Below are 16904 nucleotides of genomic sequence, written 5' to 3' on the forward strand. Positions count from 1 at the left end.
TGTGAGATCAACACGTACCGGAGCCTGCTGGAGAGCGAGGACTGCAAGTGAGTAGCTGGGCAGAGGTGTTTGATGTAGCGATGCACATATGAGTGTACTATTCAGTTAGACACCATGCAAAGATTGCATACCTTGGAAAGGAAATTATGCCTTCACACTAGACATGCTCAAACAGAACTCAGACAATATAATATGGACATCATTTAAAACATAAATGGTTTGGCAGCAAGAGTTGTTTGATGTACAAACTGAAATTGCACAGCCAAGTCTTTGCATTCTACTATGATAACATGCATGATTGCATGATATGTGATTAATGCCTTACCTTTTACAATACTGTATTGTGTAGTGGGTACATTCCCACAGACTACCTAATTTGATCTTGTAATTACCACCAGGTGGGCTGGATCAGAATTCCCTGCATTCTATTGGAAAATAAACTGGGTCTTGGAGAAGGCAAATGACTCACCCAATGTTACCAGTTTGGTATGAACGGATTTGAGAGTAGACATCAGAGTTTCAGAGTTTCTGTCTACCTTGGTTGCTCTACGGCAGGGGGACCATTCACAATTTGAGAGTTATCTTTGTAGCAGGGGAGCCTGTGCCTTCTCTGTTCCAGGCCAGGCCAAGTCCTGACAGGCATTCTTACCCTTGGGGATCTCTCTGGCATTTGATTTTAAAATCTCCCTTAACTCACCTTTCCACATCATTCTTTGTCTCCAGTCTGCCCAGCAACCCCTGTGCCACAACCAACGCGTGCAGCAAGGCCATCGGACCCTGTGTCTCCAATCCCTGCACCCCTTGCGTCCCTCCTGCCCCCTGCACACCCTGTGCCCCACGTCCTCGCTGTGGACCCTGCAACTCCTTTGTGCGCTAGAAGCTAATGCCGGAGGAGCAAGGACGCAGGTCCCAGGACTCCAGAGCTGTGACCTGGCTCTGGTTCAACAAAAGGGGCCTGAAAACATCATTTGCATGGCTGGAGTGGCCCCAGTAAGGCAGCCAAAGCCTGCAGCCTCCCCAACTACTCCAGCCCATCCTGCTCACTCTTTCCTTCCCGGGGGTCTGTTCCTTCTTGTGCTCACCCAGAGAACTCTTGTAACCTCCTAATAAATGTTATTTCTTTGGCAAAACAGACGCCTTTCTCATTTGTATTCATTTGCTTCAATGTGCTCATCATCTGAGTATGCTATAAAAAGCCACTTGAAAGACAGACCATATAATGGCCTGACTCTTGGCTACAAGAGCAGTTTCATGTCCTGCGGGGGCAGTGGCAGACGGCTAACCTGGCACCCTGGACCCAGGAGTGAGGCAGGCAGGCCTGTGGGAAGGAGGGTGGAGGTGCTGAAGTGCTGCACCTTGGCCTTTTTTAGATTTTCCTTCTGACCTGGGCGTCTCCCAGAGCTGCTTATATCCAAATCTGAATGGAGAAGGCATGAGCTGGGGGCTGGAAAGAAGCCCTGGAAAACTCATCTTTTTTCAGCAGAACTTTTGGGTTTCGTGCTGTATTATTCTGGGTTGTTGGTGGCTCAGACATTTCCCAGCCAAGAGACTCTCTGCCCTGCCCTGCTATGCCCAGGAATTCCCCCTTTCCCTCGTGTGGGTCGATCATCGTCAGCCTGGTCTTGCGGCTGCTCTCTTCCCTCCTCGACTCCAGTCCTTAGAGACCCCATCAACTCTTTATTTGATCCTTTGGACTTTCTCAGTTCAATCCAACCAGTGCCTATTGAATACTTACTCTCTGCAGATGGTGGGTGGTGGGATGGGGAGAGACATGAAGAAAGACACAGTTCCTGACCACCACTTATTTACAATTTGTTAAAAGGGATAAAACTAGTCCTCAAGTAGTGCTGTCATAAAGCCCAGTCCCCTGGCACTGTGAAGAGCTGGCGCTGCTAGAAGGAACTCTGAGTACTGAAAAGGACAATGCTGCGGCTACTCAGGAGGCTGAGACTCAGGAGGCTGAGACAGGAGAATTGCTTGAACCCAGGAGGCGGAGGTTGCAACGAGTGGAGATCACACCACTCCACTCCAGCCTGAGCGACAGGAGTGAAACTCTGTCTCAAAAAAATAAATAAGTAAACTTTATAGTCGAATTAAAAGAGTGATTTACCTACCACCATGATAGTATTACAGCATCCTATATTTATCAATATATTTATGTCTATCAGCAAGTTTTATACTTTCATATGCATTTATATTACTTTTAACATCCTTCTGTTTCAACTTAAAGAACTTCATTTAACTTTTTTGTAAGGCAGGTCCAGTGATGATGAACTACCTCAGCTTTTGTTTATCTGTCCTTCAGTTTTGAAGGATAATTTTGCTAGGAATGATATTCTTGGTTGGCAGTTTGTTTGTTTTCAGCACTTTAAATATATTATCCCATGTCCTTCAAAGTTTCTGCTAAGAAATTCACTAATTGCCTTGTGGATGTTCCCTTGTACACGATGTCACTTTATTAAATAATGTTCTTCTTCGCCTTTTGTGAGAGTTTTTGATTTAAAGACTATTTTGTCTGATGGACAGCCATCCTGCTGTCCTTTGGTCACCATTTGTATGAAATATTTTTTTCCCATTCCTTCACTTTCAGCCTATATGTACCTTTAAATCCAAAGCCAGTCTCTTCTAGATAGCATATAGATAGACCTTGCTGCTTTTTTGAAAATCCATTCAGCGACTCCATGTCTTTTGATTGGAAACTTTTATTTACATTTCAATAAATTATTGATAGGGAAAGACCTATTATTGCCATTTTGTTAATTGTTTTGTCTTTCTCAGAGTTCTTTTGTCTCTCTTTTCCTCTCATCATCTTCCTTTGTGTTTCATGGATTTTTGTATTGATATGTTTTTATTCTTCTTTTTATGTATCTTCTATAGGTATTTTCATGTGGTTATCATGGGGCTTGTATAAAACAATGTACAGCTTTAACAGTCTGTTTTTAGCTGATAACAACGTTCACTGCATGTAAAATCTGCACTTTTGCTTCTCCCCCACACACCTTTTATGTATCGATATCACGATTTACATCTTGCTATACTGTGTATCCATTAACCTATTTTTATAGTTATAGCTGTTTTTAATACTTTTGTCTTTTAAATTTTATAGTAGAGGGCCAAGTGTGGTGGCTCACGCCTTGTGAGTAATCCCAGCACTTTGGGAGGCCAAGGAGGGCAGATCGCCTGAGGTCAGGAGTTCAAGACCAGCCTGACCAACATGATGAAACCCCGTCTCTACTAAAAAAACCGTTGTTTTACAAAAATGCAGCAGGGTGAACCTGACCTGTGGGCTGTTGTTTGCAGATGCCCCTTTTAGGCGTATTCCCATCCATTCCATTGGTTTCCATTTTACTTTCTCATTTCCCGACCATGAACATGCAATTGTTTTCAATCTCTCCACGTGTTGGCAAGTTCCCTAAACCCCACCCAATAGTAAGGCTCAGGATCCTTTCAGCTAATACAGGTTGAGTTTCTGCTACAAAAACAAGTTGAATACTGAGACATGGATGAACATGGGAGGAAAGAGTTACCTGGAAGAGGAACTCCCAAAGCTCTCTCTCAAAGCTGTCTTTCCAGGGACAAAGAACAGTGGCAGAACGTCCTGGGTGAGGAATCCCTGATTCCCAAACAACTCCACCCCATGTCTCCGGCTGTCCTCCCCTCTGAGTAATGCGGACAGCCTTTTGGGGCTATGATGATTCTCTCTCCTATGAAGCCGTCTGATGAAACTCTGATTTCACCAATCACTAGCACCCAGGAAGAGCCTGGTGTGACATAAGCCAAATGGAATAATTTTATGGGATGAGGGGGGACTCTTTAGAAGCATCTAACTAGCATATTTTGGAGAAAAATTAGCTGAAGCATTAGGAAAGGAAACTATGCTGCATGCCAAGCCCCCACCCACCATTAATGGTATAAAAGGACCGCAGAGGAACAAGAGACTCAAACCTGCTCACATACACTTCCAGCAGCTTACCTGCCTTTCCATTACCCGTCCCAGCATCATGTCTTACAGTTGCTGCCTGCCCAGCCTGAGCTGCCGCACCAGCTGCTCCTCCCGGCCCTGCGTGGCTCCCAGCTGCCACGGCTGCACCCTGCCCGGGGCCTGCAACATCCCCGCCAACGTGAGCAACTGCAACTGGTTCTGCGAGGGCTCCTTCAATGGCAGCGAGAAGGAGACCATGCAGTTCCTGAACGACCGCCTGGCCAGCTACCTGGAGAAGGTGCGTCAGCTGGAGCGGGAGAACGCGGAGCTGGAGCGCCTCATCCGGGAGCGGTCCCAGCAGCAGGAGCCCTTGCTGTGTGCCAGCTACCAGTCCTACTTCAAGACCATCGAGGAGCTCCAGCAGAAGGTGAGGGGGTGGGCCATGTGGGGAACACAGCAGCAGCTGGCTGTCTTTGAGCAGTAAGACATTCTCAAGTTCAAGTGCACCTCATGAGAGAAATTTCTTTTCAGATTCTGTGTGGCAAGGCTGAGAACGCCAGGCTGGTGGTGCAGATTGACAATGCCAAGTTGGCCTCTGATGACTTCAGAACCAAGTATGTTGAACTTCTGGGGCCAGATGTTCAAGGTCCCTGTGGTTCTTTCATGGTCCTAGGGACCTAATATTGCCTGGAAGGGAGGAGAAAGCCATTTCTCTCCTTTTCTCCTCTTAGGGTTGGTTATGTAAAATCAGTTTCAAACAGAGATCCAGGCTTATGGGCTGCCTGCTCTTCAGTCTATACTAGTCTTTTCGGAAGTGTTTCTTAAACCACATGATTCAGAGATTGAAATGAATTCTTCTTTGGGAACTGATTTGGTGGTATATTAGCTAACAAAATTGACAGCACAGTGAGAGACTTCATCTCACGAGTGCCCCTGGGCTCCTTGTGGTGTCAGGGTGAGTCAGGGAACCTCTCCATTCTATCCATGCACAGCTGGAGGGAAACATGTGGAAGAGAAGAGGCAGAAAATGGTGTAAGTTCAAGAAGATTCAGGCCAATTCTACCCAAGCAACACATAATAGAGGAAGGTGGTTTTCTTTCCTGACTTATCCTCCCACTCCAATGCGTGCAGGTACCAGACGGAGCAGTCCCTGCGGCGGCTGGTGGAGTCGGACATCAACAGCATGCGCAGGATCCTGGATGAGCTGACCCTCTGCACGTCCGACCTGGAGGCCCAGGTGGAGTCCCTGAGGGAGGAGCTGCTGTGCCTGAAGAAGAACCATGAGGAGGTAGGAAAAAAATTTGCAAAAGCAGGACTCAGAGCTAAGCTACTAGCACTGGGAATCAGGAGACAATTACTGCCTGGATCTCTGGTCTGGGACCCTTCTCTGAAGAACTCAGGGTATTCTCAGAGAGTGAAGTGAGCTGCTCATTCTCCAGCGGCTGGCTGAGGGGTAGGCAGGTGCTGGGATTGCTGAGGATGGACATCATTCATTGAGCTCTGCTCTCTGATGGTCATGTTAGGTCCTAAATTTGCTAGTAGGGATGGAGGGATAAAAATGAAATAAGACATAGCCGTTTTCTTCAAAGAGCTCACAGTTTAGTATGGAAAGACAGCAATGTAAATGCAGTGATATAAACAAGGCAGAGTGAAACAATTACCATATGAGATGTACAAGCAGTGTGCTCTATAGAGAGTCCAGTCTGGGCCAGGCATGGTGGCTCATGCCTGTAATCCAAGCACTTTGGGAGGCCGAGGTGGGTGGATCACGAGGTCAGGAGTTCGAGACCAGCCTAACCAACATGGTGAAACCCTGTTTCTACTAAAAATACACAAATTAGCCAGGCGTGATGGCACATGCCTGTAGTCCCGGCTACTCAGAAGGCTGAGGCAGGAGACTCGCTTGAACCTGGGAGGTGGAGGTTGTGGTGAGTCAAGATTATACCATTATACTCCAGCCCGGGCAACAAGAGCAAAACTCCATCTCAATTAAAAAAAAAGAAAAAGGCAAAAATAAATAAATAAATAAATAAAAGAAATAATTCAGTCTGCCCAAGAGGAGATAGATGGGGAATTCTTCTCAGATGCAAAGAGGTTCAGTACTTGGGTGTTTCAGACTGAGGGAAAAGGTTGAACAATGACACAGAAGTGGCAGAGCAGGGTATATCTGGGTATGGCTGGGCATGTAGTACCTACAAGGGTGTGATGAAAGTGAAGATGTGATGGGAATCGATGAAGGACTTGCATATGCCAAGGAGTTTAGACTTGGTCTTGTAGAAGATGTGGGGTCGTTTCAGTTTCTATGGGACAACTGATGTGATCCTTATTTGAGTTTATTGCTATGAAATGTGTGTGTCACTCTTTGGGAATGATCAGAATATTTCTTTTAGTGCTTTTTGGGCAGCATGGTGCTCATTTTCCTGGAGCGGTAAGATGGCAGATCCATTGCCATAGATTCATCCCTTTTCTTTTCTCCATCAGGAGGTCAACACCCTGCGCTGCCAGCTTGGAGACCGCCTCAACGTGGAGGTGGACGCTGCCCCCGCTGTGGACCTGAATCAGGTCCTGAACGAGACCAGGAGTCAGTATGAGGCCCTGGTGGACACCAACCGCAGGGAAGTGGAGCAGTGGTTCGCCACGCAGGTGAGCATCTAAGCACGCAGTCACTCAGGACCTGAGGACCACCCCAGGGCCCTGGAAGCAGGGTCTGATCCTTTCTCCCCTTGGGTGGTGTTTCAGACCGAGGAGCTGAACAAGCAGGTGGTGTCCAGCTCGGAGCAGCTGCAGTCCTACCAGGCGGAGATCATCGAGCTGAGACGCACGGTCAATGCCCTGGAGATCGAGCTGCAGGCCCAGCACAACCTGGTGTGTATTGTTCAGCCCTGCTGGTGAGCGATGGGACGTTGGGAGGCAGAGTCCCGGGGCTGCCCTTGGGACCACATGCTCTCCTTAGCTCTTGGAGCTGTGACTTCCTTGGAATCCTATGAAGAAAGGCTTTGAAGGAGCAGCTCTCTGACATTCCTGATCTTCCCCACCACAGCGAGACTCTCTGGAAAACACGCTGACGGAGAGCGAGGCCCGCTACAGCACCCAGCTGTCCCAGGTGCAGAGCCTGATCAGCAACGTGGAGTCCCAGCTGGCGGAGATCCGCGGTGACCTGGAGCGGCAGAACCAGGAGTACCAGGTGCTGCTGGACGTGCGTGCCCGGCTGGAGTGTGAGATCAACACGTACCGGAGCCTGCTGGAGAGCGAGGACTGCAAGTGAGTGTGGGGCAAAGAATGTTGGGGAGGGATGTGCATGGTGGGATATTGTAGGCACACAAATGGTGGCCATATTTGCAACTAGCCAGGCAACACACATTAACTGTGCAGTGTGTGTCCAGTGATCTGTGATAGCTAAGCAAAGGGAGGCCAAAGGTAAGGGAACAGCCCCTGCCTCGGGGGGCTAACAACAGAGGAGTGGTGGTAGGGCCTGGCCAGTCATAGGAATAACATTTGTGTAAGGCACATCGTGTTAAGTTCCCAGGAAAGCACAGGCACAGTGGCTCACGCATGTAATCCTAGCACTTTGGGCGACCGAGGTGGGTGGATCGCCTGAGCTCAGGAGTTTGAGACCAGCTGGGCAACACAGTGAAACCCTGTCTCTACTAAGATACAAAATCAATTAGTTGGGCGTGGCAATGTGTGCCTTAATCCCAGCTACTTGGGAGACTGAGGCAGAAGAATCGGTTGAACATGGGAGGCAGAGGTTGCAGTGAGCCAACAGCTCGCCATTGCACTCCAGCCTGGATGACAGAGCGAGACTCCATCTCAAAAAAAATAAGGAAAAAAGTTCCAGGAGAGCCTAAGAGCATGAGATAATATTTTTGAAAAGGACAATTTTTCCACCTATGAACATAGCATTCTGGGAAAGGGAGAAGGATTTGGTAATAGTCAGAACTTGATTCTGGCCTGGTACATTGGCTCATGCCTGTAATCCCAGAACTTTGGGAGGCTGACGCGAGTGGATTGCTTGAGGTCAGGAGTTCAAGCCCAGCCTGGCCAATATGGTGAAACCCCATCTCTACCAAAAATACAAAAAATTATCCAGGTGCTGTGGTACATGCCTGTAATGCTAGCTACTTGGGAGGCTGAGGCAGGAGAATTGCCTGAACCTTGGAGGTAGAGGTTGCAGTGAGCTGAGATCACTCCACTGCACTCCAGACTGGGCAACAGAGTAAGACCCTGTCTCAAAAACAAAACAAAACAAAAAGAACTTGATTCCAACTAACTCCAGCCACTGAGAATTCATAGGTTGTGTCGTTAAGCCCAAGGTATTCTGTGCACCCTATTAGGGCTCTCTCCCCTCTCCTTCCCTATCCACTCTAAACCTCCTTGTCCTCCTAGGCTCCCCTGCAACCCATGTGCCACCACCAATGCTAGTGCCAACTCCTGTGGACCCTGTGGCACCTCTCAAAAGTGTTGCTGTAATTGAAAAGCTTGTATCCTCTTTGAAGACATCTACAAAGCCATTTAGATCAAGCACAGGAAAGATCCTCAAGTCCTGCCTTTTCTGGAGCTCAGCTGACATCAAGAAACCTCATCTTGCCTACTCTGTTATTTCCAGAATGCTGAAAAGCTTTCCCAACCCAACAAGCAAAGACACACATCATCAGCTTCCAATGTCTGGACAACTTCTTCCTGTTGAAAGTCGAGACTCTTTGTTTCTAAGGATGTTCGGCTCCCTGTAATCTGAGCTCCAGTTACTATTTAGGGTGTTTCCAGAACGTGTTGCATTTCCTGTTTTCCTTTCTTCTTTGGCATTCTCTGGAATGCAAGGAGGAGACTTCAATTACTTCCCAATAAACTTTATTTCTCTGGCATAGTAAATGTTTCTCATTCATATTCATGCACTGTAAATTACTCATCATGGCTGTTTCATAAAAATACCCCTTCATTAGGAGAATAAAATGAATTAAATGACTGAGCCAAGCCTTTATGCTTCACCAGAAACACTGATGTAGACAGGGAAGGATGTCCTTCTGGGAGACTCCCACCAAGGGCAGGCCATGCAGGAAACCTGGCCTTCAATACCCATGCTTGCCTTACCTTGACTACAGGGCTCTTGGCAATTTTTAAAAAAATTATACTTTAAGTTCTGGAGTACATGTGCAGATCTTGCAGGATTGTTGCATAGGTACACACATGCCATGGTGGTTTGCTGCCTCCATTCCCCCATCACCTACATCAGGCATTTCTCCTAATGTTATCCCTCTGCAACCTCCCTACTCCCCGCTGTCCCTCCCCTAGCACCCATATGTTCTCATTGTTCAAAGCCTGCCTATGAGTGAGAACATGTGGTGTTTGGTTTTCTGTTCTTGTGTCAGTTTGCTGAGAATGATGGTTTCCAGATTCATCCATGTCCCTACAAAGGATATGAACTCGTCCTTTTTTATGGTTGCATAGTATTCCATGGTATATATGCACCACATTTTATTTGTCCAGTGTATCATTGATAGGCATTTGGGTTGGTTCCAGGTCTTTGCTATTGTAAAGTGCTGCAATGAACACACTTGTGCATGTGTCTTTATAATCGAATGATTTATAATACTTTGGGTATATATCCAGTAATGGGATTGTTGGGTCAAATGGAATTTCTCTTTCTAGATCCTTGAGGAATCGCCACACTGTCTTCCACAATGGTTGAACTAATTTACACTCCCACCAACAGTGTGAAAATATTCCTATTTCTCCACATCCTCTCCAGCATCTGCTGTCTCCAGATTTTTTAATGATCGCCATTCTAACTGGCGTGAGGTGGTATCTCAATGTGGTTTTGATTTGCATTTCTCTAATGACCAGTGATGATCAGCCTTTTTTCATGTTTCTTGGCCTCATAAATGTCTTCTTTTGAAAGGTGTCTGTTCATATCCTTCGCCCACTTTTGAATGGATTTGTTTGTTTTCTTCTTGTAAATATGCTTTAGTTCTTTGTAGATTCTGGATATTAGCCTTTTGTCAGATGGGTAGATTGCAAACTTTTTTCTCATTCTGTTGGTTGCTGGTTCACTCTAATGATTGTTTCTTTTGCTGTGCAGAAACTGTTATGTTTAATTAGATCCCATTTGTCTATTTTGGCTTTTGTTGCCATTGCTTTTGGTGTTTTAGTCATGAAGTGCTTGCCTATGCCTATATCCTGAATGGTATTGCCTAGGTTTTCTTTTGAGAATCCTCCCCAGAGTTCACTGCTATCTCTGGCTTTCACCCTCATCAGAATAGAATGTTCTGTTTCCCTTTTTTCTAAACTGCCTGAAGAAACAACAGAAACTGCTTCTACAGAAACTGCTCAAAGAGCAGGGAGTCTCTCCTCTCAATCTCTCTGCTCCTCCTGCCTTGCTAATATAGATACCTGCTCCTCCTTCGAAATGCACCTTCATTGATTTCCATAACCCTGCACACTCTGGGCTTTCTTGTACTATCTCTAATTACCTGTTCTCTGTTGTCTTGTTAGCTTTCTTCCCCTTTTTGTCCCAGATGAAGGAAACACTTACATCCTCGGCCCTCTGTCTTTCTCCTTCTACATCCCTGTTCATGTAGAACTAGCTCCTCTATGCTGATGGCTCCCACATCTCCCTCTCACCTTAGCTCGATTTCCAGGTTTTCTGTTGCGCATGGGACAGTTTCACTTGGTATCAGGTCATTACATCATGTTTAATTGGACTAAAATGTATTGTTTTCCAAACTGGTTCATCTCACTGCCCACTTGTTATACCTGACATGTTGTCCTCCACATAGACCCTTTAAATTCAGTCCTTACCTTTCCTCTCTTCTAGTTTATTCTTTCCCCTAGGTCTTTGCTCTTGTCCATAATGTTCTCCCACAGCCTCTTTATCATTTCATTTTCTGTAATTCCAAGAAAGGACAGTGTTCATTAAGCATCTCCCCCAAAACATTGATCTTAATCCACTCCCCACTTGCCTCATCTCTGAATTTTTAAAGCTTTCAATTTTATAGGCACAACCTCAAATATCCATTTAATTTAATCCTATCTGATTGACACAACCACAATCACCTATTGTGTGTGCCGGGTACTGTGGGGGGTGCTGAGAAACACAAATAAGTGAATCTCAGTCTCAGCCGACAGCCTGTTTTATAGTTTAGAGTGGATGAGACAAAGATAGAGTCATCATGGACAAATACCAGTGTGGCTCAAGAAAGGTGTAGATAAAGAGTTATGAATTTCAGAGATGTGACAGAATGAAAAGAAGAGGCTCCAAAGAAGGGGGCAGCACTCGATGAAAGCCTTGAAAACCCAAATGTTCTGTTGACATAAATTTTGTCTGCCTGTCTTATTGACTGCAGGCCCTTTAGCAGAGACATCATCACCTAATTAAATCTTATGTAAACCATGGAATACTGGAAGTGGAATAAATAAGGAAGAGTAACACTAATGAAAATTCACGAGAAGGTTATTAAAACTTTATATACTTCCCATAGTTTCAACTTCAATCAATGATTACTGTATGATATTAGCATAATTCTGAAATAAAGTTTGCTGAGAAATGTCTGGAAAGATGAGGGTGTGTAGGCCATAGGAGAGAGAAAGTTATCCTGAGCGTGAACTTTGCCTGGAGGAGTGACGAGGTGTGTTTAGAAATTGACAACCCAATTCCCAGGCTAGAACAGAGGTAAGGGTGGTAATAGAAGATGAAACTGCAAGGTAGTTAGGCAGGACCATATCTGGCAGTGCCCTGAATGATTATGCATGAGGTTTTCTTATAAGGGAGGTTGCCATATGACATAGCTGGCAGCTGTGTACAGGTTGGGTTGTGAAGAGTCCTAGAAGCTCGGTGAGAGAGATGAAAGATCAATAAGAATTGAGGTAGGTGGAGGTGAGTGAGGCAGAAGAGGGGTAGATTTTAGAGGCATGGCCTAGAATACGGAAGTTGAGTAGCGGCAGAGGAACAATGGAGAGAGAAGAAAGGAAACTAATACTGATCACACACTGATTAGTCAGGGTTGTCCCAAGAGACAGAAACAATAGGCTATATAGAGATACATAGAAAGAGATTTATTATGAGAAAATAGCTCAGATGTTGTGGAGACTAAAAAGTCCAATAATCTGCTGTCTTCAAGGTGGAGGCCCAGCAAAGCTAGGGGTGTAGTTCCAATCCAAGCCAAAAGGTCGGAGAATCAGGAAGGCTGCTGGTGTAAGTCCTGGTTTGAGATGAAGGCTCAAGAGCTGGGAGCATTGATGTTAGAGGGCAGGAGACGATGGAGCTCAACTCCATTCTCATTGGGAGTGCAGGACCGAGTGTGGAGAAACAGTGACAGCTCTGGGAAGGTCTGTGGAACTAGCCCCTGGGTTCCATTTTGAGGTGTCTGTATTTGTCTTTGCTCAGCATAGCTTACTACTGACCTGGCTTATTCTCCAGACCATCTCCTGCTTGTCCCTTACAGGTCAATAAGAGAGAAATAATTTGCCTTTCTTCTATCCTTAGGTTCTATTTGACTACCCATGTTGGAGGACACCTGCCCACATTGGGGAGGGTGATCTTTACTCACTCTCCTGAATCAAATGCTGGTCTCTTTTAAAGACACCTTCACAGACATACCCAGAAATCATGTTTTACCAGCTATCTGGGCATCCCTTGGCCCAGTGAAGTTGATACATTAAATTAACAGTCACAAATACCTACTATGTGTCTGAAGATTTTCAGCCTGAGAAAATGAAACAACAATGAGTCTCCATTGGAAAGACCTGGAAAAGAATGACTAGATTTGAGAGAGAGATGTCAGACAGCTAGGTAAACAAAGATGATAATTAGAGCTATAGAAATTGTTAAACTGTCCAATGGCAGTTGGCTGGATACAGAAGAATTTGAGGACCACTGATAGAAACCACAGAGTTGACTGGGGGCTCTCCAAAGTCCTTGATGTGAGGTTCAGCCTTGGTTTTTGCCAGATCTTGAGGACTGAGATGACATCTTGTGGGAGCTAAATGATGAGAACACATGGACACATAGAGGGGTACAATACACACTGGGGCCTTTCAGAGGGTAGAGGGTGGCAGAAGGGAGAGGATCAGGGAAAATAACTAATGAAGACTAGGCTTAATGGGTGACGAAATAATCTGTATAAGAAACTCCCACGACACAAGTTTATCTATATAACAAACCTGCGCTTGTACCCCTCAACTTAAAAGTTAAAAAAACACATAGCATAGATGAACTTTGCATTTTTCTGACTTGGCTGGGTCCCTGAAGACTATAAGACCTCATTCTCATTGGGAGCCCAGGACTGAGTGTAAGAGAGACAATGGTGGCTCCAGAGAGGGTTTGTAGAGCTAGCTCCTGAGTTCCACTTTGAGGTGTTTGTATGTTTTTGCTCAGTCTAGCTTACTGCTGACCGGGATCCTTCTCCAGCCCCTCTGCTTCTTGTCGCTTATCAGAAGCCCTATTGAACAGAGCCAAGCCTGTTGCCTTAGGTCCTGAATTACCCTTTCAATTTCTCCTCTTAAAGTCCTGAGGCTGGAGGATTGATAAATTGGCAACAGTTGCCTTTATGGAACAGTCTGTGGAAGCCCTATCTTCTGCTCTTCTAGGAAACTCTAACAGGCTGGCCCAGAACCATGGGCTGGGGTCGATACTGGACAGTGTTTCTGCTTTTCTCATTTCCCTCTGGGATCCCTCTTTGGCAAAAAGTCCATCTTCTTGATCTGTGTGCATGCCATGATACCACTCCTGGCATCTGCTTGCCATTTCATACACATTAAAATATAATTAATTTTCAAGTAGCCCAGTGTTACTTCGTGTTTCTAAAAGAATACATTTTATATTTCTCATGGTGAGAATTTCAAGCACCAGAGCCTGGACATTGGGGAAGATGATTTTGGGGAGAAGGAGGGAGGCCTCCCAACGACTTTATAGTTCCACAACAAGGTGGCATCAGCTGAAGACCTGTCGTATGTCCACTCCATGGTTAAGCATCACTGGTGAGTTTGCATGTGATCTCTTCCATGGAAATAGCCTTGGCTTCCATAATAAATAGCATCCTTACACCTCAATTGCAATTTGCTCACATCTTAAGACCAGAAGCCTCAACCACAGCATCCACCACAATTACATGGGTATGTATAAAACCTTTCGGTTTGTTAGGATTTGATTTGCTCATCATGTTTATGGAAGGGTCATTGAACAGAGACAATTCCATAACCCATGTAAAGGTAAGAATTCACAACAAGTGGAATAAAGAAAAAGCAATTGCCTTCCAGACTTCCTGAGAAGCTAATTGAAACTTGGCTCTTTTCTCAATAGACCCACGTTCTTCCAACTATTATTATATGATGGCCAAGTAGCTGTGCAGAAAATAGCTACTTCTACTTAAGATGTGGGAATAGTGTTTTCTGAACTCTGATCTCCATTTTTAAAGACACAAGTATACTTATCTCTGAATCATTCCACTGTGACTGAGGTAGAAGCTACAGCAATGGTTATAGGGATCCCCTTGGATATATTTACTAGTCTATGACACACTATTCCTCCCCCCACCCGCTATTTTTTTTTTTTTTTAAGTGCCATTGTCAGATTTTTCTCTTTTGAAGCTTGGGGCCTAGAAGAAGGAGAGAAGAACAGAAGGTAAATAGAGAAAAGTTAATGAATTCAGTTATTTGCTTTATGTTATTTGATCTCATCCAATAGGACTTTAATCAGTTTGGTACTGATTTTAAACCAATATGCCCATGCCAAATCTCACTGATGGTGGAATCATTTTAAAGGTAGAGATTCAGGTCAGGCACGGTGGCTCACGCCTATAATTCCAGCACTTTGGGAGGCCGAGGCAGGTGGGTTACCTGAGGTCAGGAGTTTGAGACCAGCCTAGGCAACATGGTCAAACCCCGTCTCTACTAAAAATACAAAAATAAGCCGAGCGTGCTGGTGTGTGCCTGTAATCCCAGCTACTAGGGAGGCGGAGGGAGGAGAATCATTTGAACCTGGAAGGTGGAGGTTGCAATGTGTTGAGATTGCACCACTGCACTCTAGCCTGGGCAATAGAGTGAGACTCTGTCTCAAAAAAATAAAAATAAAAATAAAAAAATGGTAGAGATTCTGGCAGGAGGTGCTGTCAGTTGAGGATTGTGAATGTAGGGGAGGATATCAGTACTTCCAATGCATTCATTCTGGAAGACCACACATTTGCTCCAAAGCTGCTGTCCTTTATAAAAGTATATTTGAAGCTCCTCCTTGGAAATGACTTCCAGAGTCACCCAAGAAAATGCACATAATTATTTTGCAGTCGCAATGTGTTTCTGACCCATTAAAGACGGTACGCAGCTTGGTTACTTACCCTACTCACTAGGTGTGGTTTCAAATGACATCTGGCTGGTTCCAAAAATAAACACACCCTCAGAAGATGAAGGTTGGCCTTCAATGAGGATAACTAAAAGAATGTGTCCCAGGCTGTGAGGGCAAGTTTGAAGGAAGGGTGATCTGAGCAATGGCAGCTCACCCACAGGAAAAGAATACCTGTATGGCAAGACTTAATATGTAGCTTCCAAAAGAAACAACTTGGAGGAGTCTCTGTCAGGATTTGAGCACTAGTAGACTACACACAAAATCCTTGTCGTTCATGGCTCCATCTGGAATGGATGAGGGCAGAGCATCTGCTTGCCGAAATGTGCCAATGGTCATAAAATGCCACTTCAAGCACATGACAAAGTGGTGGCTTTGCAGGGTCATATTCTGAGAGCTAGGTGTCCAGGTATTTCCACATCAGATCAACTGAGGGTTCCTTTTTTTTTTTTTTTTTCAAGCTTCTAGTGGGTATAATGCATTTTCACTTAGTAAACTACCTTCCATCAGCATAGAAGTGACTTTGTTTCTTTAATAAGCAAAGAGCAGGCTTGTTATTTCTTGGCCCATTCTAATTTGGGTTATTGTCAGCACTGATTGAGCTCAGTGGAGATCAATCTGTATTGCTGCATTATTGCATCTCAGTAGTGAGAAGACTGGAAGAGAGAGACGTGTAACATGATGGAGAGACTGTGGACACTGGAATTAGATCTGCGTTTGAATCCTGGCTCCACCACGTAGGAGCTCTGTGACCTTGGGGTACCTCTCAGAGGCTTAATGTTCTTATCTATAAAGCCTTGCAGCATTTTGAGAGGACTGAAGGAGCTTGTGCCTAGGAGGTGCCTAGCACAGTGCCTGGTGCACAGTGGAGGCTCAGCAAGCAGGAGCCATCACCAATGACAGAGTCACACTGTGCACAGGCACAGAGCACAGGGCTTCATGCAGAGTAGGTACTCCAAACATTCTAGTGTTCTTATAGTTCTGGTGAGCACTGAACAGTAGCAGAAACAGAGGTGGGTAGCTTCCTGCAGGCCCATAGGAAGAGGGGAGAGATGCCTCCATCTGCCTGGATGGAACTGCAAAGTGTCCCTGAACCAATGGCCTTGTACCTCCTTTCTGAGCTCGGCTTCCAGGATTCCCTATCACATAGTCTAGTTTCTAGATGGGTTTCCTTTCATGGATTTTCTCAGAGAGACCTAATTGAATATGAACTGGATGAGACAGAAGCCTTTCCTCATTTAGGAGAAAGAGACACAGATGTGCCTCTACTCTGGGGACAGGGCCTAGCTGTCACTCTAGCTTAATATCCCGTGGATAAGCACTGCTGTGGGCAAGATCAGTCACTTTGAAGCCCAACCGTGAAGCTCTTACTTAATCAATCAGCGTGTTTTGTGAGGAGTCCTGACTTAGCAAGAAGCCAGAGTAAAACATTTTATGAGGTGTAGGACTCAGGTGAAGTGGCCAAATAACAGATGGAAAAATTAGCAAAGGAGGTGGAAAGGAGGAATGCTTGACATGGTTGCCACGCCCACTGCTGACAGAATATAAAGCCCTGAGAGGACCAGTGCTTATCCCAGAGAAAAGGAATCAGGTTTTGAAACTGACTTCCAGAGCTCCACTCCCTCCCAGCACCATGCCCTACAACTGCTGCCT

The 16904-nt window shown here is 45.4% G+C and overlaps 2 protein-coding genes across 4 annotated transcripts in view; both read left to right on the forward strand.

Annotated features, from left to right (window-relative positions):
- The first annotated feature begins 3850 nt into the window (after positions 1 to 3850).
- Positions 3851 to 16904, forward strand: part of LOC108289869 (keratin, type I cuticular Ha3-I) — a 36374-nt gene continuing 23320 nt past the window's right edge. For 2 of the 3 annotated variants that reach the window (XM_037731630.1, XM_017509470.2), the window contains exons 1-6: positions 3959 to 4349; positions 4454 to 4536; positions 5054 to 5210; positions 6404 to 6565; positions 6662 to 6787; positions 6963 to 7183. In XM_037731630.1, the coding sequence (XP_037587558.1) occupies positions 4002 to 4349; positions 4454 to 4536; positions 5054 to 5210; positions 6404 to 6565; positions 6662 to 6787; positions 6963 to 7183 (1097 nt within the window). In that variant the 5' untranslated portion in view covers positions 3959 to 4001. Of the gene's footprint in view, positions 4350 to 4453; positions 4537 to 5053; positions 5211 to 6403; positions 6566 to 6661; positions 6788 to 6962; positions 7184 to 8308; positions 8807 to 16904 lie in introns of those variants that run through there. The other variant, XM_017509468.1, reaches the window with a different exon arrangement.
- Positions 16838 to 16904, forward strand: part of LOC119468346 (keratin, type I cuticular Ha3-II-like) — a 22641-nt gene continuing 22574 nt past the window's right edge. The window contains exon 1 of the mRNA XM_037731675.1: positions 16838 to 16878. The gene's annotated coding sequence lies outside the window, so the exon portion shown is untranslated. The remainder of the gene's footprint in view (positions 16879 to 16904) is intronic.

Source organism: Cebus imitator, unplaced genomic scaffold (assembly GCF_001604975.1).
Source record: "Cebus imitator isolate Cc_AM_T3 unplaced genomic scaffold, Cebus_imitator-1.0 Scaffold415, whole genome shotgun sequence".
Lineage (NCBI taxonomy): Eukaryota > Metazoa > Chordata > Mammalia > Primates > Cebidae > Cebus > Cebus imitator.